The 27,103-nt window shown below is 51.2% G+C and overlaps 6 protein-coding genes across 6 annotated transcripts; 2 read left to right on the top strand and 4 right to left on the bottom strand.

The window, feature by feature from the left end:
* Nucleotides 1-1,066: 1,066 nt before the first annotated feature.
* On the top strand, nt 1,067-2,558 carry NECHADRAFT_43700 (uncharacterized protein; the record flags this gene model as incomplete). The annotated part of the gene is made up of 2 exons (XM_003045190.1): nt 1,067-1,736; nt 1,786-2,558. 2 exons carry the CDS (start codon nt 1,067-1,069, stop codon nt 2,556-2,558), a joined length of 1,443 nt encoding a protein of 480 aa, XP_003045236.1.
* Nucleotides 2,559-8,505: 5,947 nt separating this feature from the next.
* Nucleotides 8,506-9,514, bottom strand: NECHADRAFT_102723 (uncharacterized protein). Its single transcript, XM_003044787.1, has 2 exons — nt 9,185-9,514; nt 8,506-9,130 (listed from the first exon to the last, which is right to left on the bottom strand). The coding sequence occupies exons 1-2, from the start codon at nt 9,504-9,506 to the stop codon at nt 8,601-8,603; spliced, it is 852 nt and encodes a 283-aa protein (XP_003044833.1). The 5' UTR covers nt 9,507-9,514; the 3' UTR covers nt 8,506-8,600.
* Nucleotides 9,515-9,756: 242 nt separating this feature from the next.
* On the bottom strand, nt 9,757-10,663 carry NECHADRAFT_94508 (uncharacterized protein; the record flags this gene model as incomplete). Its single annotated transcript, XM_003044786.1, has 2 exons — nt 9,757-10,568; nt 10,621-10,663. 2 exons carry the CDS (start codon nt 10,661-10,663, stop codon nt 9,757-9,759), a joined length of 855 nt encoding a protein of 284 aa, XP_003044832.1.
* Nucleotides 10,664-11,193: 530 nt separating this feature from the next.
* Nucleotides 11,194-14,101, bottom strand: NECHADRAFT_43475 (uncharacterized protein; the record flags this gene model as incomplete). The annotated part of the gene is made up of 2 exons (XM_003044785.1): nt 11,194-12,885; nt 12,911-14,101. The coding sequence occupies 2 exons, from the start codon at nt 14,099-14,101 to the stop codon at nt 11,194-11,196; spliced, it is 2,883 nt and encodes a 960-aa protein (XP_003044831.1).
* Nucleotides 14,102-14,989: 888 nt separating this feature from the next.
* On the top strand, nt 14,990-15,913 carry NECHADRAFT_62085 (uncharacterized protein). The gene is made up of 2 exons (XM_003045189.1): nt 14,990-15,576; nt 15,622-15,913. Exons 1-2 carry the CDS (start codon nt 15,019-15,021, stop codon nt 15,811-15,813), a joined length of 750 nt encoding a protein of 249 aa, XP_003045235.1. The 5' UTR covers nt 14,990-15,018; the 3' UTR covers nt 15,814-15,913.
* Nucleotides 15,914-16,120: 207 nt separating this feature from the next.
* NECHADRAFT_43287 (uncharacterized protein) lies at nt 16,121-26,807 on the bottom strand (the record flags this gene model as incomplete). The annotated part of the gene is made up of 7 exons (XM_003044784.1): nt 16,121-16,764; nt 16,814-18,080; nt 18,696-18,923; nt 19,068-19,954; nt 23,016-23,139; nt 23,678-23,906; nt 25,360-26,807. The coding sequence occupies 7 exons, from the start codon at nt 26,805-26,807 to the stop codon at nt 16,121-16,123; spliced, it is 4,827 nt and encodes a 1,608-aa protein (XP_003044830.1).
* Between the last annotated feature and the right edge of the window lie 296 nt (nt 26,808-27,103).

The following is a 27,103-nucleotide window of genomic DNA, read 5'->3' as shown; positions in this document are numbered from 1 at the left end:
CGTGTTTGTTTTACCCTCTTACTCATGAATTCGTTTGAACAGGCGGACAAGTCAAGTTTGACTCGTTCGTTGAAGAAAGCATCTCGTGAGGCTGTTGGCTTCTGAGTGGCGACATTTGTGTGTATGGCCTCAAGGTCCTGTCAATGGGTATCTTAAGTGTGGTTAATTCGTGCGACTAGGTCTCGACAAGGTTGTTCCCCAGACTATCAAGATCTCTCAGAAGATCAACTAACAAAGAGATAGGCACGAATAGGCTAATATCAAGCCGTTCAACCCCAAGCCGGCTACTACTCGATATGGACTGTGGGGACGTGGAAGACCGGCTGTGATTGATCGGCTGAATGGCTTCCCCGGATGGAGTCCCCAGACGATTCCCCCGGACAAAGATAAGATATGAGTCAGGTCAGGCCACACCGAGCATGCAACTTCATGATGGCTATTCAGGTATAAGATGCTGTTCATTCTCGCCCTATTCACCTGATTCATCTCGGGCAATTAGCTGATTTCCCCCTGGATGTTGAAACAAGGCGGACGGAATCACGGTACTGTCACCTGATGGCAAATTTTCAACCTCCCTGCCGCGGTGTGAAGCGACTCGAAAATGCAACCGTCAACGCAGCAACCGAGATGTCCATACCAGATGGCGGTCAATCAACACAATGTGCAAAACCAACAGCACAGCAACCGGGCGCTTGCACTAGCTGCGACGTGCATTGCGGCAGCCTCCGATTAATTTCGTGTGTCCATTGACTTTTCTTTTATTATTGCAGCCGCACACCGTGGACCTCTCGGAACTTGACCGAAAAGTTGGTGCCTGGGGCATCTTCCACCCCGGAATGCATCCCTTCAACCGAGTGTCTCCATCAGACCATCATCATATGAGTAACAACCATGGCTCGGCTCTATTATGTCGACTGTTTCTCTACTCTCAGTCATTATCCATTGCACCGGTATGGGATAGACTTGTAGCCCAAGACGAGAGGCTCGACGCGTCTGGCCTCCGTCCCTGAACATGCTCATACAACAAACATCACTCACCTATACAACAACTCCTGACTGAAGCAACATGGCGACTCGCGGTTTCAAGTCGCTGCGGCGGCCTTCCTTGACTCTGGTATCTGGAGCTAGGAGATGTTTTGGTCTAAAGGGAATGGTACCGAGGATTGCGACCCGGGGGCTTGCCACTGCCGCTCAAGTATCTCAGCCAACCTTGATGGAGGATCACAACGCCAGACTGATCAGCATGGGATACACCTTTAACTATATCGAACACGTCGAGAACCTGGAGCAGTACTGCCATGGCGGCTTCCATCCCGTCTCGCTGGGTGAGACGCTCAACAACCGCTATCTCATCCTCAACAAGCTTGGTCATGGCGGCTATTCGACTGTATGGCTTTCGTGGGATATCCTGAAGCAAAAGTATGCCGCCTTGAAGATTGTGCTAGCCGACTTTGGAGAGGATTCGACAGAGGTGGACATTCTTCACCACCTTGCCGCCAGACCTGGAAGCAAGTATCCTGGAAAGTCACTTATCCGACATGTGACGGACAACTTTCACTTTGATGGTCCCAATGGGAGGCATACGTGCTTGGTTAACGACCCTGCCATGATGTCTCTACGTCTCGCCAAGGACGCTTCGTTCTGTAGACTGTTCCAGCCTCGGACCGCCAGAGCCATTGCTGCTCAGGTGGTCCAGGCCTTGGCCTACCTGCATGAGGGCGGTGTGGTGCATGGAGGTGAGAAAAGATGCATCGTTGATTTGCTACAGACACTAATTTGGTATAGACTTGCACCTGGACAACGTACTGCTACGGCTTCCTGAACGAATCAGACATCTCTCGCCAGATCAGCTTCACAAGAAGCACAGTCAACCCGAAACGATTCCTGTGACTCGACTAGATGGAGCTCCCCTCAACGAAAACGCGCCTCACCATGCCGTACTGCCAATTTGGCTAGGCCAAAAGAGCGAGGAAGTGACTCTGGCGGATGCAAGGATTCTGTTGGGCGACTTTGGCGAATCGTACAGACCCTCCAACGAGAAGCGACAATACTGCAATGCCCCGATCAGATACCGAGCACCCGAGGTTCAGTTCCCTGATGCATGCCAACCGCTTTCTTTCAGTTCCGATATTTGGAGTCTTGGATGCTTGATCTGGGGAGTCATGGGACAAAGACCATTGTTCGACGCTTGGACACTGTCCGAAGACGAGATTCTACGAGATCAAACCGACCTGCTTGGAGAAATACCAGAAGAATGGTCAGTCTACGGAAGAAGCCAACCCGAATACTGGGCCGAGGAAGACATGGACGTCACACCAGTGCAATCCGCAGAAAGGGGATTCACATGGGAAGACAGACTGGAGCGAAGCATCCAGCAGAGCAGACGAGAAAACGGCATGAAGACCATGTCGGAGAATGAGAAGGAGGCGTTTATCGAGATGATGAAGCAGATGATCACTTTCCGCCCCGAGGATCGGGCTTCGGCTCGGGAACTGCTGGAGTCGAGATGGATGAGGCAGTGGGCGCTTCCCGAGGTCCGAAGGACCCGGGTTTCATGATTTGGAGTTTAAAAAATGGGGATACCATTGGGATTTTAGCGATTGGATAGCGTTTAGTTGAATGCATTTACGATATTGATTATCGATATGTCTTGCAGTGTTTGTGTTGCTTGTGATTCCTGATGCTCGGTTGGATGCTTGCTCTGGTTCCGTGATAGCCTTGGGCCGAAATGTTTGTAGGAGTGAGAGAGTGCCGCAAACCTCGTATTTGGACGCTTTAAAGGAAGCACAACTCACTCAAAGCAAGCCAGGAGTCTCCTGATAGAAACAAGTCTGATTGCTACCGATAACAACGAGAGGGAAGAACAAACTGCATGGCTTGTCAAGACATTGCTCGGCAACATGGCTAATTTGTGTAGCTTGACGATTGCCTTGATTGTGCCATAGCGACAACCACGGGAGCTTCCATAGATGAACAATCAAGACAAGGCCGTCTATAAAAGGTAGCGAATATCCACGAGGGAAAAGAGTCTCAAAGCTTCAACCCTCAACATTGATCTACCTATATAAGCACACGAAGCCACCAGTCTATCAACGCTCTCTCTTCGGGATGGATCCAAACATGATCTCCCGTGTCTCGTCATCTGCGCTATGTTGGATGAATCTTACCTCACACTGCGCCCCGAGCTGACGAAGCTGTCAAAGAGAGACTATGAACGCATTGGCGTTCCTTCTTTGGCTCAAAGACATTGCTGGGACCACTTACAACAACCTCACACGAGCGATGTATATTCCAATACCAAAACTTTCATCATCCTTTCTCAGCCCCTGCAACAATGCCCATTACTTGTTGCACAATTTTTCCCAACTATATATAATCCCCTGTTCCTGCGCTCGCCTTCGCAAGATCATTCTGCACATGCGATATATTCACGACTATCGCCTCTACGTCAGGGACACGCAAGGCATTCAGTGCACACACGTGGTAAAGCTGACACCCGATAGACGACTGTTCGTATCGCAAGATTACGAGCATGTCTATCTCTCCATTGCCAAGTTTGATGATGAGTATGTACAGTATGTCAGAGGTTCTGTCGATGAACCCAAGGACGGCGAGTCTAACACGAAGCAGTTCCCACCTTTGGTCCCGGCTGGGTGCCAGCAGACTCTCATGCGGCCTTGTCTACTGAAGCGAGATAAGACTCCCCCAGCGCATTAGGAAGCACATTGTATAACGACCTCTTTTCCTTGTTGGCAATGTCATTCTTGAGTGTGCGTTGCAGAGCGCACCAGAGACGTCTTCTACGGAAGTGACATGTCAATCACGCCCTGACATCAGACATTGAAAACTCGGGCGTTGATGGATTGGACTCACCGGACATTGAAGACGGGAGCCTTCCAGCACAGGGGAAGGCACTTTGCGCGCCCTCATTCAAGTCAAGTAGGGACTGTCTACTTGCTTATGTGCGCGTGTTGCTGGCTAACCCATGATACCCCTTTGCCTTGCCTTTGTTGCCCTTTGATTTGCTATACCGTCTCTGTCGCTCTTGTTGGCATATATAACATCCTGGCACTGATCTTATTGAGACCTTCCCCCCCCCACGATGGAAGGCCAGTTCGGGTTGGAGACTATACACTCGTCATCAGTGGCTGGTCCTTTTTCTCATCTTAAACACATTCTTTTATATACCCTCGACACCAAAGAATACCTAGTTCTTGAGCGAACCACTTCTCTCTTCCCCTGGCACACTCCGGCTCGCGGCCACATCACGTACACTTGGTCACAAGCTTTGCTTCTCAGCAGCGCTTTCATCTTCAGAGGAGTGTGGTCCAGCCTCGCACACGACCTTCCAATATGGTTTGTGGCATGGAAGAGTCGATATATATATCTCTTCGCCTTACCACAGAGAACCTCACCCGCTTTGTCCTCGGCTGCTCGCAGTCTCACTCCTATATAAAACAACATCGCGGAAGGCAGCCATTTGGAGACAACCAGGCCCTGATCAAATTACCTGGCTGGGACAACAATATATGGCACTTGCTGCTCAAGGTCGACGTCAACAACGCCAGCCATCGAGAGCAAAAGTGGTTCACATACCTGATCATGACGGGATACCTGACGACAGAGAACTGGGCATGGGCTAGTTAGGAAAAGACCTGAAACCGAATCCCTAAGATCACCGAGCGATCTAGGTGGGAAGTGCCCAATCGCAGGGGTACAGGAGTCGGTCAATGGCCCCTGGCGCCGACACATTTACATGCATGAAACATGTTTTGCGCTGGACGGATTTCACGAACACATTCGGGAATTGGCACAATTGGGTCACGTCACTCCTTCAACTTATATATACCTCCAACAGCGCCTTTTGACGGCCTGCACTTCATCCGTCACACCTCGTACGAAACAGCTCTGGAGTCAACAAGCATCGCCCGACACCTAGCTTTGCGGAACAACTCCGCTCCATCGAACTATATACCTCCGCGAGTCTCGCTGCTCTACAATGGCCTGTGCTAATTAGTCGGAGTTTGTACAATGGTTCGCAGATGAAAAAGACAGTCTGATCGCCCAGCAAGGGCGTTGCCGGGCCTCGTTTTCGGAGAAACGACACGATCTACCTCGGTATCTACTGGAAACTAATCCGACCTGAAGACTTGGCTAGCCCAGACTTTTCTTCTGGAAGAGAGGATAGGGAACTACCCGCCGATTTCAACGTAGGCAACTGGTGCTCCCCTAAGAACCTTCAGTTCTTTCTTGATACTACTTCACATTCTCCTCGTAAATGCGATGCGATATGGAGGATATGCTCGCCCACCATTTCAAGACACTCTATATAAAGGACTTGATTTCACCAAAAAGCATGAAATTGCTCTCGAGCTTATGATCACGATAAGCTCGACAGGAAGCACGAACCAGGGGTATCTGATGAGCGAAAGTCATGGAACCTCACCATTTGGCATCGGATATCGCCAATCTTTTTGACAATCACTACGAATTCTTGGCGAGGTGACCCTCAATCTCACTACCGTGGTACCTCCCTGGCAGAGATACCAAGATACTTTGCTGCATCAATCAAGTGGCCCGCAACAATCGCCCCTCATATTACTTTCCCGGCACTTCACCATTCGGGCCATGCTTTTCTTTTGATGCTCTCAGAGCTGTGGACAAGAGCATACGGGTGTCTCTCTGGACTACGTTCTAGGCGTACGATTTATCCGCAGTGTACAATTTCTCTATATATAGATCGACTTGTCTACCCCAAGTCAGACTGGTCTGACTCACTTCCCATCACGACAGACCCACGAGAGAACCATTGTTGTCTCAGGTGTAGGCTTGATACACAGCAACCAGATGCACCTCTTCGCAAAGTCCCGACGCAGACATCCATTCCTGCATATATATACCAAGACGACATCAACTGTCGACTGTCCTGGCTTGTCCACGTCTAAGGCTACAGAGGTTGTTGCGCTTTCGGCCTGAATAGCTGTTTTCATGAAGCCAGCACCCTTCAGAGATATTGCCGTTGACAGACTCTCTGACCTCGACGCCGATGACATCTCGGGCCATCGGTTGCTGCTACATTTGCATTCGCAGTTGATCCAGAGTTCATATAGGCTCTTGGTTGGGAGGCTGTCATGGTTGAATGACATCTCCAACGCACATCTCGTGAGGTTTGATGATGCTTGAGACCAGCACTCGTCGATTCGGACCCGGACCTTACTGAGAACTGTCATTCATCCGACGCCAAAACCTCAACTGGCGGTCACTGGCCTACCTGCTCTCGACGTTGCCCAAGCACCAGAAAGTCTCTGACCACGAAGGTCGCTTTTCTCATATGACATTAGCTTCATGCTGGCCTCCAAGAGCATGAATACGCCTGCGATATATGAGTTTATCGCAGCCGTGACCAGTCATGTGCCAGCCCGTGACTTGGTTGCTCCCTTCCTGTTGGCAGAATGGGCCGAAGACGAAAGAGACAGTCTCAAGAGAGAGATATCAGAAACGGACCCAAGAAATGGGCAAACAACGCCGCCACCAATAACGGCACCGTATCACAATGGGTCTTGGACATGACGGCACTATGGAATGCTGCACCCAGGAGACCTTGAGCATGTTGCCGGCTGAGTACCTTAACCATTCGCACCTTGAATCACCTCGATTGTCAGGAGGGGACTTGACAGAATCTTACGACACGGCATGAGATTAACAAGCCCGAAAGCCCATATGGATAATTGCAGAGCTGAGCTGGACTGAAGATCCAATATATATACCAGCACTATAGAACCCGAATCATATCGCTTCTTGGTGTTGTTGGCCTTGAAAGGTAAAAACACCTTGTACTACCTCGTGGAGCTTCCCTCTCCTCTCTCCATCACTTCTGACACCGAATCGGACAACACATACATTCGGCTATCGACGTAAAAGAGTTTATATATATCACGTGTGCCGTTACTACGGGCTGCCTCTTGTTCTTTCTTGAGACGCGCGACGGAATCATCTGGACTATGCTCAAGAGCAAGTAAAGAACTCCGCGCAGAGTTATTTCGAGCAAATAAAGGGACTTGTATATATTGCAACATGCTCTGAGAGAGTGACCAGCCAGAGCAAGAGCCGACAGAGAAAGGACCTGGTCCAAAGGTCTCCTTGTGGGCCATCCTCCAAAGAGAGCCTCCGGGCTCAACAGAAAGTGGACAAAACAACTCTACCGAAAAGCACTGCCACATCAAGTTACCTTGGTAGCCACGAAGACAAATTCTTGGCCGATATTTTCTCGTTGAAGATACTGGAGCTCCTCTGAAGAGAATTGGGACAGCTACAACCGCTTGTAGCAAGTACATCGGCAGCCAATGATCAAAGCACGCTATGTCGCTACTTCAGGACGTTCATCGAAATAGCTTTCGACTGGCTGATGCGAGAGAGCCAAGATTCAAACAAACGCAAATGAATAGATTCACCTCGGCCCTCTGACAGCAGCAGAGAGACCGATTCAAGAATTCGCCAAAGCGACTGACTTTGCTACAAGCAATAACGCACACAGACGTTTGCACAGTTTATCCGACTATATATATCAAGGAAGAGACATCAGTTTCATACTTGTCCGATGCTTTCGAATGGAAGAACTGGAAATTGGGAATGAAAATCCTCATGCCATCAGCTTCTTGGCCCGTTTCTCCATATCGATCAACTTCCTCCGCTGGAAAGCGTCCGAATAATTGAGGACGTGATTTTTCTCATTGATCTGGCACTCGAGGACGGTGGCTTCGTAGACTGAGTCGACTTGAGGGCATACGCAGAAGTTCTCTGGGGAGGCGCCGCGAACAAGCCCTGAACTTCTACCACGAAGTCAATGGAATACCAGAGCCAGGTCAATCTGCGTCGGGCTGGGCTTGTCTTTCGGGTTCCCGTGGAGGGATATATACCGTCGAATCCCCATGGATGGCAACATTTTCCCCCTTCATCTAATCCTCATGATGAAAGGCATGACGCCAAGAAATCTGTCTTGTCACACTCCGGACAATTCGCGCCAGACAGTGCGTCTTTATATATCAGCGACAGTCAGAGACTTCGCACTTGCCCTCCATGCACCTGGCGAAACGATGCCGGGTGAGAATAGATACAAGCATGCTATCAACTTCTCGGCCCAGTTTTCCATGTCAATTCATTTACTTCCAGGGCCAAGATAAGACCGAAAAACTCATAGAAGACGTGAGCCTGATGAACACCAACCGGTTCAAGTTAACCAATGAGACGTGGAAAGACTATCAAGAACGCCGACGATGCTTTGACGAAATGCCCGAAGCTATACTGCCTGTCGAGAAATGACTGGATCGATCAAAGAATACATACGCAAGACCGCTCGAAACTGCAATCGGACCACAAAGTCTGAGCTTCTCCGAGACGGAGTGGATGTCCGTGATACTCCTCGTCGGGCTGGGCGTGTCTTTTAGTTTCCCATGGTGGGACATATACACAGTCAAAACACGATGAACGCGCTGCCATAGTTTCTTTACACAATCAGCCTTGCGTCCCATCTTCACAATGAGGCCCATGATTCAAAGACTCCTGTCTTGCCTTCTACAACATGGTTTGCGTTAGACGCGCTTCTACCACTCCATTCCGTCATCATCATATCTAAACAATCTAAGAATCGCCGCGGCAACCTCCATCCCATCATGTTCAAGATGTGCAGTCTCAGCCGCTTGATCCGCATGTTCAAGATCCTGAATCCCCCCACTATCCACCCTCATCTGAATCTGTCTCTTCACCATATCCTCATCAAAAGCAAGATGCGCCTGTGTCGTAAACAACCTATTCGGGATGTACAACCCTTGCACAGCCGTGTGGTCACTCTTCCCCCAGACATGTACATCCACCTCTGAGTCGAGAAGACCGTTGGACTTGTTTGGGATCGGGGGTTCAAGAACTTGGTCTTGGTGCATTTGGTGGAGATACACTTCATCTTCGTGAGTGCGGAAAAGACGCTTGCCCACGGGTGTGAGTGTGATGGCGTTGTGGCCCAACTCCCAATCGTTTGTGGGTGAGGGGCCGACTTTACCGCCGAGGAGACGTGAGAGGAGCTGGTGGCCGAAGCAGACGCCTGTGAAGTGAAAATCGGGGCGTTTTGTCCATAGTTCTATATCAAGATAGTTATTATGAGTGACGACTTCAAAAATTGAGTGAATCTTACGCTTCAAAAGGTCCAGCAATTCCAAAATCCACGGATTATCACCGTAGGCGTCATACATGCTCCCCGTGATTAAAAGTCCATCATAAAGATCAAACTCCTCAACCTTGGGCATTCGACCACCTTCCTCAGTAACAACAAAGACCTGCTCCGTCTCAACACCAAGGGGAGGATGATGATCAGCACCAGCCTTGCAAAAGTGATGATGCAAAATCTGTCCAAAGGACCCTTGCTCAGCCTGAGTATTGGGATGAGGTTGGTCAGTCTCTAGGACAAAGACCTTGACGACGTCTGCGTCGATGGTTGGTTTAAAGTGTTGAGCCATGGTGATTGTGTTTAGTTTGAACAACTTGAACTTCGGCATCGACGGAACTATATACTTCTTGCCAAGAAGTCCAAGAGCTAATTCCCGGATCAAATAATCTTGTCGTTTCTTGTCTTGACGTCAGCAACACAAGCCAAGCCCATGAATGACGGCAGCGGGTCAGGATAAAGTGGGTTTAAACATGTCTTGGTATTTGAAACCATATGAATCGCTATAAAATTACCTTATTCAAACACCAAATGCAAAATCTCTATAGGTTCCCGTTCTTGTCGGCACCCCAGTAATAGGTATTAATCTCAACCCCCGCAAACTCATCGCTATACCTCCCCGTCTCTTCACCCTCCACCGCAGCACCGGCGCATACGAGCAGCGGCATAAAGTGTTCGCCTCCGTGAGGTGGGTGCATGGTATCTGCGTGAGGAAACTTGCGCCACCCTTTGAGAGCCTCATTCCTGTCCTTGCTGACTGTCGCGTCGGTAAGGGCCCTGTTCCATGCATCGCTTACACCTCGGAACTGAGCGCGCTGAGAAGGTCCGGCCATCATAAGCTGTCGCATGATGCCAAGGTTGTGAAAGCTTGCGAAGCCGGAGCCGATGATGGCGACGTTGCTGGCTCGGAGACGGGCTAGCGCCTTACCCATACGAAGGTGTTGCTCAGGGTCTTCAGACTCAAGAACCGACATTTGCACCACGGGGACATCGGCCTTGGGGTTGACGAGAAGCAGAGGAATAAAGACGCCGTGATCCCAGCCACGCTCATCGTCTAGCTCAGGCTCGAGACCTTCCTCCTTGAGAGCATCCGCAACCTCACGGGCCACCTCGGGATGTCCTGGGGCTGGGTACTTGAGGGAATATGTCTCGCGGGGGAAACCATAGTAATCGTACAGCAGACGATGCGATGCGCCGGATGAGATGGTGGGCTTGTCGGTGGACCAGTGAGCTGTGACGAGGACGATGGCGCGGGGCTGTTCCGGGGTGCCCAGCTTGAGAATCTTGGGTACGCGGTTCTTGAGAGAGTAGATGATGTCCTTGTGGCTAGGGTCGTCGAGGAGGGGCATAGGGCCTGGAAGAGTTAGTTACATGCCATATTCATGTTGTAGTAAAAGGAAACTCACCTCCGCCATGCGACAGGGCAACAACAGGCGCTACCTTGGCCATTGCAGTAGTTGTGTGTAGTTGTCGAAGTGAAGTCGTTTTACTGATTGTCGCGAGGATGCGTCTTGGAGCAGTCCAATTCCGCATTGACTAGTAACTCAAATCTCTTATACCAAGTCTGTCTACAACTTCAATCTGGCGGGGACTCAGCTGCCTTTTATTCCCCCCATGATATCCCAACCATCATGTCTTGTGGGGTCCACCTTCCTCCCACTTCCCTATTCCGTCTTTCCATTTCCGAAGCCATCAGCCGGGAAAATCTGAACAGTGTCGACGCCTATTGGTCAATTGACATGAGATACGGGGCCGCGCGCTGACTTGGTCATTACCCGCGCGCGAGTCTCCACTTTTGAGGCTGCGGGTATTTGTAATCCCTCAATATTCGTATCGTCGACTCGGAACTTGAACCGTAAAGTCTCATGATGAGTCTCGCCTCTAATGGATCCAATATTATAACCCGGCAGCTTGGTAATATTACTGCAGCTATATTAAACTCTAATATCCAAAATGCGAGAAAGTCGCCTCTTGGACCCTTACACAAACACCGAAACTTGACTCTTGCCTGATCCAATCGCCTTGATTCGAGACCCAATCTCAAGCGGACTACCTTCACTGACCATGAAGTGGCCAATGTCATCCGTCGTTCCGGCCTCAGCTCCAAGGATCCGGTAAATATTGGTGCTCACAAGATCAAGCGCGTCCTTCTCGTTGAGTCGACCACCGCTGTTCTTGTACGCCGTTCCAGCGGCAAATCCAAGATCTCGCAGCTGCCAATCCTCACGAAGACCAATCGCCGCCTGAACGCCAGCATCGAGGAGCGCATCGATGGTTGTACCGTTAGTGAGAGGAGCGCCAGTCAGGACTCGGCGAGAGTCCCAGGTATCGCCCAATGACTGCAGTTGCGACAGAATGACACCAACACCCGCCTCTGCAAGTTCCTTGGCCACGAGGTGAGCTTCAGCGCCTCCAATAATGGCCACCTTGATACGCTGCACGGAGCCCGCCACCCCAGCCTCGAGAAGGACATCCTCAACCTCCGACTTGATCTTGAGAGCCGTCGCAATTCCGTCTGCACCGTTGATTGTAAGGGCCAAGACTCGCTCTCCATTCACCACCTTCTTGAGGTATGCCTCCTCAGAAAATGAGTTCAGGACGGGATCCGTTGAAGTCACAGCTGTTAGGAGCTTGGTTCTCAAGGCCCCAAAAGCCGCCGAATAGCTTGTCGCCGACCGTACGTTCACGTCCAGGGTATAGTGAACGGCCAGATCAGAGGCAAACACGGCTCCCTCTTCAAGGCTCGTCAGCGCCGATGTCACGAAGCCAACACTGGTGCCAAAGTGTGTAGCACCGCCCGAATATGTCGGTGCCGAGATTGCCCTGGTGACGCCGTATCGAGCTGCAACATGCAGCTTCTTCGTGTCGAGCATGAGTCCATCGACAGCCCTGGAGAAGACCACCGGGTTGGGCCCGTTGTCTGTCGTGGACTCCGCGTCAATGGCGTTGAGACCGAGCGTACCGGCCACTGCAGTAAACGCGCGCGTCAAGTAACCATTTTCAAGAGCAATGGTCTTTGCGCCAGTTGCGGTCGCTGCATCAAACTCGGCGTCGCAATTTCCAATGCACGAGATCTTGCCCTTTGAGATGACCACGTTAAATGGGGTTCCCTCAGACTCGTAAAACCTGTCCTTGTCAAGGAACATCTTGGTGATGCCCGTAAAGAGCACACTGTCGAGCTGTGTGGGCTCCTCAATGATCTCGGCCGGAATGTCGTTAAGCGCCTTTGCCTCTGCCGACTTCGAAAGTTCGACGGGGTCTTCGAATTGTGCCGTACCATCGATCCAAACCTGCACGGGAGCCGCACCCACGCTTAGAGGATCGCTGTCCCAAACGGCAATATCGGCATCAAAGCCAGGCTTGACCTTTCCAAGGCGCTTGCCAAGGCCAAGGAGATCAGCCGGGGCAGACGTAACGCCTGCCAGTGCGGCGTGGTAGGGGAGACCATAGTGATACGCCTTGGCTGCCTCAAAGAGGACATGTTGGGCGTTGAGGACAGGGTTATCGCTAACATATACGGAAGTGAGGTTGTTCTCGTAGAGGATCTTGCCAGCATACTCAGAACCGATATAGGCCTCCATCTTGTAGTACATATTGTCAGCGAACAGGGCAGCAGCAGGAGGTCGTCCACCCCATGTTCGCTTGAGGATCTGGGTCTCATTAGCAAAGTCCTAGAAGCCACTCAAGTATGCTCACCTCTGGTACTAGATAGGTTTGGTGAGCATGGTGGAAGGCTCGAACTGGAAACTTGAACTCGTTGGTATGGTCCACCATGGCCTCCAAGTCAGGAACGGTATAGCAATGGGTGTTGATGTGGACCTGTCCGCGAAGAGCAGCACCGAGGGCTTCCCAGGCAATCTCTTGCGGAAGATACTCATCCAAGGCTTCAACGCCCAGAGTTTCGGCCTTGTTGCACCAATCATCCTGCTTCTGAACCAACTCGCTCGCTCGCTCAAAGGCATGTCGGAATTCGTAGCTTTCACCCATACGGCTGAATGGCCTGTTCCCAACACGGCCGTGGACGCGCTTGGCGTTCTCGCCGCATGCCATCTTCATGTATCGCCAGTTGCGATCCGGATCAGCCAGCAGATCCTCGGCACTAATCTCCTTGCGGCCGTCCTTTTTTCCCAGGGCATGCTTGATGACATATGCCTCTCCGCCAATGTTGTTGCCAGAACCGGGGAGCACGAGCGAGGTAGTGACTCCTCCAGACTTGATGACTTGAAGCTGAGGGTCAAAGGGATAGAACGAATCTATAGCGCGGGCCCAAGGCGTAATGTTGTCCGACATTTCATTGCCATCCGAGTTGCCGTCCAGCGAAGGGAGAGGGTACACACCGACATGGCTGTGCATGTCGATGATACCGCTTGTGAGACGTCGGCCGCGAGCATCGTAAACAACAGTATCATCAGGTAGCGATGAAAGTAGGATATCCTTATCAACGCGCTGAATGAGACCCTTCTCGACAAAGACGTCGCCTGACACCCACTCCCAACCCTTTCCAGCTCGCGCATCGTCTTCGCTGGTGCCCTCAGCAGGCTCGCCCACCCAGATTGTCGCGTTCTTGATCAATGTGGGCTTGCCACCGTCGATATATCGAGCGTTCTTATCGCGGCCGAGGCCGGGAGGGTCCTGAGGCTTGGCACGGAGCTTCTTGCAAGTCTCGAGATCTTCATTGAGCTTCTTGAGTGAAAGCGTAGTCACTTTCCGAGATCCAATCTGCCGCCATTGCGCAAAAACAATAAAGACAAGACACGCTAGAGCAAAGAGTCTGAGAGCGCGTGATCGGCGTACAGAACGTCTACCTCGCGATTGAACAGGGTAGACGCCTGCAGGCGGAGGTAACGTGAGGGAGCTGTAAGGCGGGAGGCCAACCTTTTCGTCCATTGTTTCTGCTCTACGTGAGGCTGAACAATGGTCGATGAGGGATGAAAGAATGAGATGGTTATGAGTTGGAGGAAGATGGGGGATGTTACCGGGAGGTGGGGGAGGTCGCTTTGAGGTGCGATAGTGATCAGGCTCCACTATGGCGAGCTATCTCACCTAGTAACCCAGGCGGAATGGTTGGAGTTCCAGTGGGGCAAGCCTCAAACGCGGGGATGAGCAAGCTCCCAAGCTTGAGCTGATAAGCTAGAGAGCTCTGTTTCTATTTCTTGAAGTTGAAATAGAATAGTTTCTACTTACATGAGCTCGAGAACGGTCTGAATCTTGGGTTCATGATTCATGAATACAGGGTGCAGCTATAACCACCAATTCTGGCCTTGGGAGAACCCTGCCAAATAGAACTTGATAGCCGCCCGGTTCAAGCTCCGTATCGGTTTCCAGGGCACCTGGGTTACTGGGTACCTATGTAGGATCACAGATAGATCCAGGCAAGCTTGGCACTCGAATAATGCATCGATAGTATTCTAGAGCTCGTCTCCAGCTCTAAACACCTCTCTCTCCATTCCTGCTTCACAAACTCCATTGTTGTCCTGCCATCACGAGCCTTCCACACCACAATGATATCATTGTCCCCAACAGCTCCCCCCGCCCCCGCCCCGCCTTCCGGCCGACGAGCCGTAAGATGCACGATTTCATAGTCACAATCACTCGATTCGTTCGGCTTGTCGGTGGGATGAAAAACAATGGATTATGCCTTGTCAGCTTCGGCAGAATCTATAGCCCGCAGGGAAGACCAACGTGCATTGCTTACTGGTCGTGGAAGGAGTAACCCCACCTCTCAATAAAGAGTCAAGCTCTCCGTCATTATTCGTCTTCACATTTTACTCCTCAAGACACCATCGTGACAGCTTCACTTCATCATGTCTCAACCAGAGTATGAACTCATCTACTGGCCCGGTCTTCCTGGCCGCGGTGAATTTGTCCGCCTCTTGTTTGAGGAAGCTGGCGTCCCCTACTCGGACATTGCACAAACGCCTGACAAGGCTGTCCCCGCTGTCTTGAGCCACATCTCAGCTGAGAGCCGTGGTGATGCTCACAACCCTCCTCTTTTGGCGCCTCCCATTCTCAAACATGGTGATTTGCTTATCAACCAACTGCCCAACATCCTCCTCTACCTTGCCCCAAAGCTTGGTCTGGCCCCTAAGGAGGGTGACGCCGTCTATCACCTTAACCAGATCTCTCTAACCATCATCGACGGTCTTGTCAACGAGATTCACGATACTCACCATCCCATCGCCGTCGGCCTGTACTATGAAGATCAGAAGGAGGAAGCCAAGAAGCGGGCCAAGTATTTCATCAAGGAACGCCTCCCCAAGTTCTTTGGCTACATGCAACGACTTCTCGAAGCAAAGACCAGCGGCCAAGGCCCATGGTTGTACGGCGACAGCCTGACTTATGTGGATCTGGTGCTATTCCAGGTAAGAAACACGTTAACCATATTACTATCAGTGCTAACTCTGTAGTGTGTTGATGGCACGGCATTTGCCTTCCCCAAGTCAGTCCAGGCACTGGAGCAGTCTGGCAAGTATGACGGCGTCTTCAAGTTGTATGCGGAGGTCAAGACCAGGCCCAACATTGCCAAGTATCTGGCGAGCGACAGACGCCAGGCATACGGGGACGGCATCTGGCGGAGATACCCCGAGTTGGAGGATTGATTCGATCAAGGAATTTCAGATCCCCGTAAAGCCTCACTCTTGGCATCCAAGTAAAAGAATAAGCAAGTAAAATCTCTATCACGATTATTGATTGATTCCGTTTTCTGAGTTGGCTGTTAATTTGCTCGTAAAGCGTCACCTCCTTTCTTCCAAATTCTGGCACTCCATCCATCAGCCCAACTCCATCAAACATTACTCCTATTGTGTAACATATCCAATCATCATCAGTTTCTCATTTCTATATGCAATTCCCTTCTATGTTCATTACCCCCTCCCAACCAGTTCAAACCAATGCATGAAAACACCGTCAAGTATGCACCGCCCCCCCTTGAAAACCATGATACGCCGTATCAACACCCTCCATCCTCGCATGTGTATCATCCCTCATATGCACACCCTCCATCGGATGCTGCGGTACCGTAGGTATAATCCCCAGCGTGCGGTCGTCCCACTCAACAGCAGGCCTCTTCTCGCCTGTCCTCGTCGTCAACTCGCCGTACATGTATGTGCCTCCGAGTTCCCGGATACGCCTCTCACGCTCCTTGTTGTCCATGCTCGCCATACCACTAAAGTGATCCACCATGACACTCTCACTAACATAGTACATCGCACCGGCTACAGAGCGAGGGTCCACCGGCATGTCTGGCCAGCGAACCACAAAGCTGCTGATAATAGTGAGGGCCATGGCTGACAGGATGCCCACCGAGAGGTGGGTGCAGATGTCGTGCGCTATCCTGACTTGCGAGAGGGAGTAGGGGATGTTGGATAGGAGGATCGGCATGAACTCGGATAGGATGTTCATGATGGCAACGATGGCTGGGAACGGCTGTCCGTGCTTGATAGCCGACCAGAAACCAGAGACACCGTTTGTCGGACGAGTGAGAAGTACCGAGTTTGCCGCAGTCTGAGGACCGCGAGACATGACCTGGTAAGGCATAATCATGGCAATACCTATCACAGTTAGCAACAGCTCCCATAGTAAAAGTCAGTGTGTGCTTACTGTTAAAGAATGCCGTCCAACTAAACGAAATAATAACACCAAAAGTAGCAAATAAGAACCTCACACCAAAAGTCTGGCTGTTCATAAACTTCCTAAACGACTTCAACGGCTTGTCGAGTGTGAGATGGTAGTAGAGCAGAAAAGCCATCAAGCCCAGCAAAAACACCAAAAACACAAGACGCCAGGCAAGTCCCAGGACCATGAATGGATTTCGTCTTCGCTTCTTCGCACCGACTGCTGTGTGCGAGTCGAGAGAGTTGGAGTCGGATACTGTTCCCTCGTCGTGGAGATTTTCACCCGCGTCGTCGTATAAGACGATGCCGTACTCAGTCTGACCCATTCGATTCTCGAAAAGTCCAAATCCATATCGCTTCTCTGCCATTTCCTTTGCAATTTTGTTCTCTGATGCCTTTTTCGGTCGAATTTCTCGGTTAGACGCCAGTGAGGCAATACCAGCTACGCTCCAGGGGTTTGCGTACAAGCCCGTGTCCCAGTTGCGTAGGAAGAAGAGCAGACAGCAGAGGAGGACGATTGTAAACGCCAAGAGAGCTAGAAGCAAGTGGGTAGGCTGTGGAGACACTCCCAGAGCTGGGGCACATCCCTCAAACGCGTTGATCTTGCACTTGCCGTGCATCTTGAAGCCGATGGCCTCGACGGCAGTAGGCGCCATTAACGCAGAACACCAGACGATGAGCATGCTGATGAATGGCACCGGATGTCCATTAGAAAGTACCTTGAAAGGCTGCAAGAAACCAGTCCAGCCGCTGAAGTGAAGGTTCATCGACTGAGGGCCCATAGCACCGTTCGGCCGGTTCAAGGCGTAGAATGGCTGATACTGCTGAGCGTTGAGGTCGATAACACGCGCCGGGATAGAAAGCATGACAGCCAACATGGCAGGCAGAAACTTTCCCAGAAAGTATTTCCCAGCGTCGAGTTCGTACACCGTCACGACCGTCTTGACAGTCCCCCCCTTTTCTCCATCCTCGTCCGTCGAAGACTCATCTGTGGCGGTTGGACGAACAGTTGTCGTTTTCGAATACGTCCTCGTGGTTCCTTTGATGGTTGAGACATATGTCGAAGACTCCTTGCGGTCCGAGGTAATCGTCGTGAGCTTGGCTTTGCCAGTGCCCTTTGTGATGAGAATTGTCGTGGGCTTGAAAGGATCGGCGGACTTGACAATCGTAGCCAGCGAGGCACTCTTCGTTGTTACAACTTTTCCAGTCGTAAGCAGCCCATCAGCACCAGTTGAAACCACATCTATAGTGGTCTCGAAAGCATCAACTGAGCTGACAAAGGTTGTAGCCTCGCTATCAGCAGCATTGTCGATAGTTACCAACGACGCACTCTTGGTCATGACAACCTTGTTCGTTGTGGGCTTGCCATCCGCACCAGTTGTAACAACATCAACAGTAGTCACGTATGCCTCAACTTTGCTGATGATTTCGCCAGGTTGAACCGTCTTGACAACTTGGTTCGTAGTCGGCAAGCCATCAGCACCAGTCGTGACGAGGTCGACTGTGGTCACGTATGCTTCAGCCTCGCTAGCAATTTCTCCGGGCTGGACCGTCTTGACAACTTGGTTTGTCGTTGGCAAACCATCCGCACCAGTCGTAACAACGTCAACCGTAGTTTCGTATGCCGCAGTAGGTTGAGCAGGCTTGACCACATAAGAAGCGCCCTTTGTCACGACAGCTTGGTTCGTGGTTAACAAGCCGTCTGCACCAGTTTTCACAACATTGACTGTTGTCTCATAAGCTTCGACCTTGCTGACAACGGCCGTGGGTGCAACAGGCTTCACATAGGTAGCATAGGAGGCGGCCTTTGTCTGGACGACTTGGTTCGTAGTCAATGCTCCGTTTGCTGCTGTGGCCACGACGTTCACGGTGGTTTCAACAGCATCGAACTTGCTGACGACAGTCTCGCGGCCCGGCGAGATGACCAAGGTTTCGACGTCGTTCTCCTGAACCTTGGTGACATAGGTTACCGGGCCTACCTTTTCAACCTTCTTCACAGTTCGGTCAGGATCCACGGTAACAACGTTGATGACCTTTTCAGTTGGCTGGGGCTTTGCCGTTGGCTTCTCTTGCTGGTTAGGCTTCTCTTGGTTGGGCTTCTCTTCCTGGTTTGGCTTCTCCTCCTGATTGGGCTTCTCTCCCTCGTTTGGCTTCTTTCCCTCGTTTGGCTTCTTTCCCTGGTTTGGCTTCTCCTCCTGGTTGGGTTTCTGCTTGCCGTTTTCGTTGATAGAATCCTGGACAGTATAAACAGACGTGATGGTAATCTTTCCATACGAAACATATACACTCGGAGCAGCAGTCGTCTCTCCAATACTCGGGAAAGCGCTGACAATCGGTCGGGTGACGAGACTCGATTCAGTCCTTGTGGTACCATCCTCAACAATCGTAGTGACGACAGTCTTAGTCTCGTCCGAGGTGAAAGTGCCGTAAGATGTATCTTCACTACCGGGTATCGTGAGGGTGCTGGTTATCGTGGCAATGCTGGTAAAGGGGCTGGTGTATGCGGGAGGAGGAGTAACCGCGCCAGAGACACTGCTGTAGATGACTGTGCCGCCTGTGATGGTGCTAGTGACAATGATCTCGGTCACTTGGGGAGGCTGTGTGACGACAAACTCTGTGATAACCACTGTTGGAACGACGGTGACGTCGGAGCTGACAATAGTCGAGCCGTCCTTGACAGTCGTCGAATAGTTCCAGGAAGTCTCATACGTAGTCGTCGGAACCATGGTGGTAAACTTGCCCGTCGTGCCAGGCACAGTAACCAACTTTGTAAACTCGCTCACGATAAGCGTAGTAGAAACCCTCTGTCCACCAGTAACCTCTTGTCTCTCCTCAATCTGGTCTCTCTTGTCTATAATCGTCGCAGTCTCTTCCGAGTTGGGCATCTGGAGCTCCGCCCAGACAACAAGACCCATGACGGCCATGATGCAGATTATGAGCCCGGCGATAAAGTACCACCGGAGAGCCGTGGGTCGGTAATTGGCCCTCTTCTGCCGCGAGGAAGGAAACTTGGGCCCGTCGCGGTCCCACGATGAGTCGTCGGTCGCTTGCGGTTCGTAGCGGGCGTCAAACGCAGAAGCGTTGACGCCGGCCTGGCTTGGATACATGGCGAGGACGACCCTGCGGTCTCTTCACAGCGATAGAAGAATGAATAGTAAGAAATAGAGGTCGACAGGCAGCTTCATCACGGTGGGAGCCACGCCGGTACATAAACCAAAGCCCATCCCAACGCCCACGACGCCTCTCTGCAAGCCATGGCTTCCTACCATTGGAGCCAGTTCAACGGGCATGAGCAAGCTTCACTTGGCCCACCGCCGCGACGGTCCAGGCCTAGATCCTAGAGGTGGCTGGTTTCTCTACGGCCTCAAGCCCTCGATTTTTTTTTTAGGCTTGCGCCAACAAGCGGTGGTCCAGCTGAGCTCTTCTCTCTCCCGTCATGCAGTGCTAGCTTGTGCGACAATGACCACCTATTTTCGGGGACCTAACAAATGAAATGCGAGAACCCCGTGGGGACATGGTCACGGAAAAGGGTGCGAATGATGTTTCTCCCCCATGCCAATGGTTTGCTTCTGATCCAGACCGAACTGAGACGGGTGGCCTAGACTCTGTCCCAGGCTTTTTCTCCCGCAACGGAACGCAGCATGATAGAGGAACAAAACCATTGGCTCAAAGCTGCCCAATGTCCAGGATCAGGGAGGCACCATCGAGGTAGGGCTGAAATCTCTCAACCAAAGAGGACCTGGTGTTGGATATTTCGTTGGCCGCTACGGCTACAAGACTCCAACTGCCGGGTCCCAGCTCTAAATCTGCAAGGTAACCTGATTGGTCAAGATTGGCGAGCTTTGTTGCACATTCTTGTGCCTGCATTCTCGTTATGCTCAGAGGCTTCAGGCTAGTGACTCTTCCGTGCGAAAATCTGCCTGGCCTGGCGCCAGACACGTCCCAAGTGTCCGCCATGGCTTGGAGCCATTTCCATGTCTGCCTTGACTATCGGAATGCTTAATCGACGAAAAGGTAGTTTGCTACTTGGGTCTTTGTTTGAGTCAAGCCCAAGTTGCGCCAAGTATCACGACATCACTCACACCGGATATCATCGCGGTAAGAGAGGGAGGCATCCCATCTCCTTTGTTTGTGAGATCAAACAGGAATGTATCCGTACAGTGGTTCCTTTGGAGTGTTGACTGTGTCCTGCCTATTTCGAGCCGCCCTATGATGTAGGCCCCAGCCACGAGAACGCGTGGTTCTCCGTCTAGGCACGGAGCCAAGTCTTACCGCGTTTGAGTCAAACGTCAATTGACCCAGCCTGATACAATGCTGAAAAGACACCTTCAAATCTAGTAGACCTTGAGTGAGAGTGTTGAAAAAAAGAAAAGGAAAAAAACAGAGAACAGTAACATTCTTCGGTGCCTGGTTTCTACCCTCATATCCCCCCATAACGTCAAAATGCAGCTCTGCAACTCCCAACTCCGCATGCTGCATCTATCAAGTCACTGATTGCCCATCATAAATTCGTGATTCCAAACACCACAGCAATAATTGCCAAGTGCCTACTCAAATTTGCTACACCTCTTGTATTCAAACAAGTCTAACATCATACACGGTAGCCGGCATAAACTCATCCACGTCCCTGTGCCTTATCTTTATCACTTCTTCTTCTTCTTGCTCTTCTTCTTTTTCTTTTTCTTTGGGCTTTCGCCACCTGCCATGGACTCCTCTCCCTCTGCTTCTTCTTCTTTCTTTTCCCCCTCTGCTTCTGCTTTTCTCTTTTCGCCCGAGCTCTCCCCTTCCTCTCGCTTGGGAGGATGCACAAGTTCCCCAGAGGGGTGAAAGACCGATACTAACGGGGCTATACCTTCGGCAACTACCTCGGCGAACTGTTCAGGGGTACATCGGTGGCCCATCTCACCCTCGAAATAGCACAGCTGAAACCAATTATGCAAAGCTCCTGGACATAAGTCAGTCACCTTTGACCATTCGAGCCATCGGAATCCGTTAGGATAACCCCAACTCATCCAGTTATCAAAGTCTGTCCGGGATGGTGTGTTGCTGCGAGCATGGATGAGACGGTGAGGCCAGCGAGTCGTGATTGTGTTTCGTGCTTTGAGGACAAGGCCAGCAAATCTGGTGTCTAAGCGGCCGCTCAAACGAGGATGATGCCCGAGGACATGCTTGGAGATTTCTTGGAAATAATGAGGCGCCTTGAGATAACTGCAGAACCTCATATAAGCTGAAGCCATTAGTTAAACAGAGAGAAACACCTACTGATCGGAAAACTTGTCCCAATTGCGCCACATGAATATTCCCCACGTGCGACGGGTTCCATCAATAGATGACTCGTTTTCGCGGTTCACGGGCGGCGCGAGCTCGTCCAGTTTGGTACCCATTGGCGCGTAAAAGTGCCGAACCTCCATTGCAATGTCTTCCATTGTCGGTTCCGAGGAAGCGGCCAACGTAGCTAGTCTGGATATGCCTAACATGGTCGCATGGGGGTTCATGTCTACATGTTGAAGGAGATAGTTCAGGGGGCCGGCAACAACCATTGGAGCCACGTCAAAGTGCGCGCCAGTCTGAACCTCGTTAGCATGTATTTTATCTGACAAGACATGTGAGCTCTCACATCAATACGGTCAAATCTTCTGTGGCCTTGGTTGTTGAATATTGTTGGCAGGGCCAAGGGATCTCGTCGCAGTAGACTGAACTCCACCTGTACAGACCGAAGGCGTCGCTGAAACTTGAGGCAGAGGGAACGGACATAGTAAAACATTTTGCCATAGACGTCGTTTGTTGCTGGGCCTGAATCTTGGCCAAGGATAGCCGAAATCGGCCATTCTGTAACAGGCTCGCTGGTGATGCCGGCAATTGGGATGCCCGTGGGTGTAACCAAAAACCTGCCCTTGTCAGTTCTCGTGCCACTTGAGGACCATCACACTTGGGGCCAGTATAGATACATACGGGTTTATCATCAGATCTTTGCGTAGAGGAAGGCCATAAGGTTGAAGCATTCCATCCGTCTCCCACTTGAGCATCCCAAGTATCCGCATATGTGGTGCCCTCTAGACACGGTCCTGAATGTCCTCACAATGTTTTCTGTCAAAGTAACGCATGCGCTTTAGCTTTTGAATGTCTGTCTTTTTAGTGTAGGTTACGTAGAGGAAGACCGCCTTCCACTCCCTTAAAGTAAAGTCGACTACAATTGAGCAGTTCCCTCGAGGAAACCGAATTGGCATTGACTTGACGCCGTAATGTAGGTAGGCTCTCATGGCTTTCTGGAAAGCATCTACGATCGGCCCTAGGGCAACCTTCTGGATATGTCTCATCATGGGAGTGGGGATCGAGCTTGAGTACCAAGCATAGACAGCTGCTTCAGCATTGTACCGATCCTCACAGGAGCGATCTGTTAGGAGAAGCAAGACCGTGAGTGTTTGGGCGACCGGCTGTGTATCCAGCTCATTGCTCGAGAAATGGAGTATAGGATTTGCTGTTTCAGGAATGTTGGCGATGGTGTTGACAAGAGTGCGAAGGCTTGTATCTTTGAGTGTCAGCATATTTCGAACACGATGGGCATTCAATGCTGGCTGCCATACCTCCAGTCAATAGAATATTGAGTAATCCATCAAATTCAACACCTTCGTTCTTCTGGAGTTGCAGGACATCGATGGCGGGCCACGATCCCCATGGGTAGCGGATCTCGCTGGGATCTTCAGGAGACAAATTGCTTTGGTCCGTAAGCTTGAGATATTGCTCTACTTCGGCACCACGGCATCGGTGGGCATCTGCATGGGCCAATTGGCATTCCAAAGTACAGTACTGAGTAGGTCAGCACAGTTATTCGGTCATGATTCTGGGGGACATACAGCAATAAGGTGACAACCTGGGCATCCGATTTTGGCATACAGCCCGCAGGCTTCTCCTTCTTCATTCTGTCTATAGCAGATTGGTTCGACGAGAGGGAGGTCTTCGAAGTGTTTCGGGGTCCCTGGCCTGTAAGCCTGTCCACACGGCATCGTGAGCTCTGCAGGCTTTTCGACTGGAAGCTCCCAGTATGATACTTCGTAGGATGCTTGAGCATCTTCCAAAGGCTCCCCCATAGCGTAACTCATATACTCCTGGGCAAGGCCATCGTAACGCTCATTCTCCTCTCTGTTTGTGTCTGAACCTGGTGTTTTGTCATCCATCGCAGTTTTGTCGCGATAGTAGTCTAGGGGGTAGTAAATTGGATCTGACTCTCCACCTGGCAGTCCATCTGGCGGCTCATCTGGCCCGACTTCCTCTTCTACGGAAGCAGGCTTCTTGATCCGTAGCTCAAGGGGCAGTGTATGGAAACCCTCCGGCCGCAACAGGTCGTTCCTGATTGGGGTTTCAGGAGGGGTGTCGGCATCCATGGTTACGGGGGAGGCTGGTGATATGACCACGACTGGCACTTCACGCTTTTCTTCAGGGGGGTCTGTTCCAGGGAGTGGCGTGTGTGGTTCATCGGAAGCCATAGACATGAGGATATGACCTGCCGCCTCGATGGGATCCGAGTCTATGGGATCCGAGTCTATGGGATCTGGGTCCATGAGATCCGGGTCCATGAGATCCGAGTCCATGGGATCCGAGCCCATGAAATCCGATTCCATAGGATCCGAGTCGATAGGATCTGAGTCGATAGGATCTGAGTCGATAGGATCCGAGCCCATGGCATCCGAGTCCATGGCATCCGAGTCCACGGGATCCGAGTCCATGGCGGAACGATAGTGATCGTAGTTGATGTATTAACGGTGAATGTTGATAGAGAAATGCGAATCGAGACAGGAAAATTGGTAGAGGGAAGAAAATAGAGAGATGAAGTGGTTGAACAGGTGGTCGACAGTCAATATCTAGTCAAGAGTGATGGTCCAGCAAACGGGCAGGACGAGCTGACTAAATCAGGAGCTCCTGCCACACTGCGTTGGTTCCAGGCACGTTAGTTCGAGGGCCGAGGGAGTTCACAAAGGCAACTACAGACTGACACCATCGTCATTTTGTTGTGCCCGCTCGTCCCATACCTATTATTCATTCGTCCGGTGCCAATCCAGGTGCCTCGCAGTGATTCGGGGGTGAATGGTCTTGTTGTACCTAAGATAGAGAAGGGGGTTTCTGACCCCCCCTAGGCTATGGATAGAACTGTTTGGCTGTTAAAAACTCCATATTTAGTTAGTTGATTGATGTCAATCTGTATACCTTACCTTTCTCCAGAGCAGTTAGAGGGGTCAGAAACCATGGGGGGCCAGAAATCCCCTTCTCTATCTTACTGACCATAGCACACCTCGACGATGTATCAGACCGGTTGCTGTAATGAACGTGCACATTTCAATTTCAGGCGTACTGTTAAGACCTGATCTCTGCCGGACTGCGTTGATTCTCAATTCAGTCGGCAGAAAGCTCCATCATCCACGTGGCTTGCACTCACCCAGGCAAAGGAAGCATCAAGACTAACAACCGAGTTGTGAACTCGAGGGCAATAACTATTCTTTAGCAGTCTATGTCTTTAAACCGTTCTATACCTTGCACAGCAGTTTACTATACCCGTCACTCCACCGTAGACCCCCCATAATGGCAATCATCAGCACAAGCGACACAACAACACTTGTCGTTCCGTATATCCAGGAACTCCTCCGTCGCAAACTTCCAAGCTCAGTAACCCAAGTCGATATCGTCGTCAGACAGCCGCAGAAACCATCTTCGATCCCCTGCAGCACCTGGCAACCCACGACGCCGCCCAGGGGCACATGAGCGAGATCATATGCCATACCAAGCAGTACTGTACCGAGAACGTTGGCGGCGAATGTACCGACGGGAAACGTCGCCATCTTGCCGTTGAGGTGCAAGGACAGATAGAACCGAACCAGGCAGCCCAATGGTGCAAACACAAGCGAGAAGAGAGCCTGACCACGCCAAGATTCATGTGGTGGGAAGATAGCCAAAAGCACGGCTCCAAGCCAGCAACCCCAACCGAGGAAAACGCCCAAAGGATCAAGCACCCTGCGACTCAGAGTAAAGGGGATGGTTGGCGTGATGTGCTCAAGACCAATAGCGATATGAGCCCCGAGGAACAAACCCGAGAGTGAGAGTGATACGGTGGCTATGATCACAGACAGCATAGCCATAAACGAGTAGCCCCCATTACGACTTGTCGGCGAATCTGGCCATCCTGGCGTTACCATCTCATTCGACAAGGCAAGAAACGTGTCCTTGATAAAGCTCGAAAACGTGGTAAAACTCCCACAAAACCCCGTAGCCAATCCAATGTATAGGGGTATCGTCTTCTTCATAGCCAGATGCGCCTTCTTCGCAGCCGCCAAATCCACGTCCTTTTGTTGACTTGAACTAGACCCATCTTCTTCGTCCTTGTGCTTTTGCTTGGCTTGCTTGATCGCTTCGTCGTATGTTGCGTTGCCCCATTCGTTGCGAAACAGTTTACGGTCTTCAGCTAGGAATCCCATAACTGCGCTTCCTGTAAAGTTTGCCCATATTGTGTTGAAGATGACGGGAGTGCCAGGGTACCGCGTCAAAGCTGTCAGACCTAACCGAGCCAAAGTTCCAAGAATCGCAAAGAATATTAGATACGAGTGCGTGTATAGCTCGGTGGCCAGTCTGGATACACTCCTCTCCTTTGCCTCCTCCGGGATAGGCTCTGGCTCGAAAATCGGCCCCTCGTGACGGGCAAAGCTACTGCGTCGTCTCGGCCGGTCTCGTACATCTTGCTCAGACTCCTCTGGAGGCTCCTCGATCGGTGGAACAGGGGATACTTCGTCGAGGTTGCTATACGATCGAGGAACGCTGTAAACACCCGAGTCGCGTCGTTGTACGGGGTCCAGCGCTGGAGCTTCGGTGTCGCTAACAGCATCTTCGTCGATCGGCTGTTGCGCGAGGATCTCTCCCAGCTCAGTGTAAGAATTTGGTGCGTTGTAAACCCCAGAGCTACCGCGCCGCCTCTGTTCAGGAGCAATCTCGTCCATGTTGAGCAAATCGACGATTTCGATCGAGGCGCAAATGGTGTGAATTTCGCGTCGGAATTTTTGATTATCGTCAATCCAGTTGTCGCAGCGAACTGAACCGACGCTGACAGTGGAACAAAAACATATTTAAACTCGAAAAATCAGCCGTTACAAAAGTCTCGAGACGAAATGAAAAATCTCTGTTGATCGTGTTAGTGGCATGGAACTGTCGGGTATGACGGCATTCGGAAGGAGAAACATTCCGGGAGGCTGCCATGGGCGGCGCCTGGTCGAGTTTGTCATTGTGGAGGTGGAGG

The sequence above is a fragment of the Fusarium vanettenii genome (assembly GCF_000151355.1).
Source record: "Fusarium vanettenii 77-13-4 chromosome 6 genomic scaffold NECHAsca_20_chr6_4_0, whole genome shotgun sequence".
In the NCBI taxonomy this organism is placed as follows: Eukaryota; Fungi; Ascomycota; class Sordariomycetes; order Hypocreales; family Nectriaceae; genus Fusarium; species Fusarium vanettenii.
This window is presented reverse-complemented; position numbering and strand designations above follow the sequence as displayed.

Coding starts and splice junctions, on each gene's coding strand:
- NECHADRAFT_62085 (XM_003045189.1), top strand. CDS start 15,019: ATGTCTCAACCAGAGTATGAACTCATCTACTGGCCCGGTCTTCCTGGC. Junction 15,577..15,621: donor TGGATCTGGTGCTATTCCAG/GTAAGAAACACG, acceptor CTAACTCTGTAG/TGTGTTGATGGCACGGCATT.
- NECHADRAFT_102723 (XM_003044787.1), bottom strand. CDS start 9,506: ATGGCTCAACACTTTAAACCAACCATCGACGCAGACGTCGTCAAGGTC. Junction 9,131..9,184: donor ATTGCTGGACCTTTTGAAGC/GTAAGATTCACT, acceptor ATCTTGATATAG/AACTATGGACAAAACGCCCC.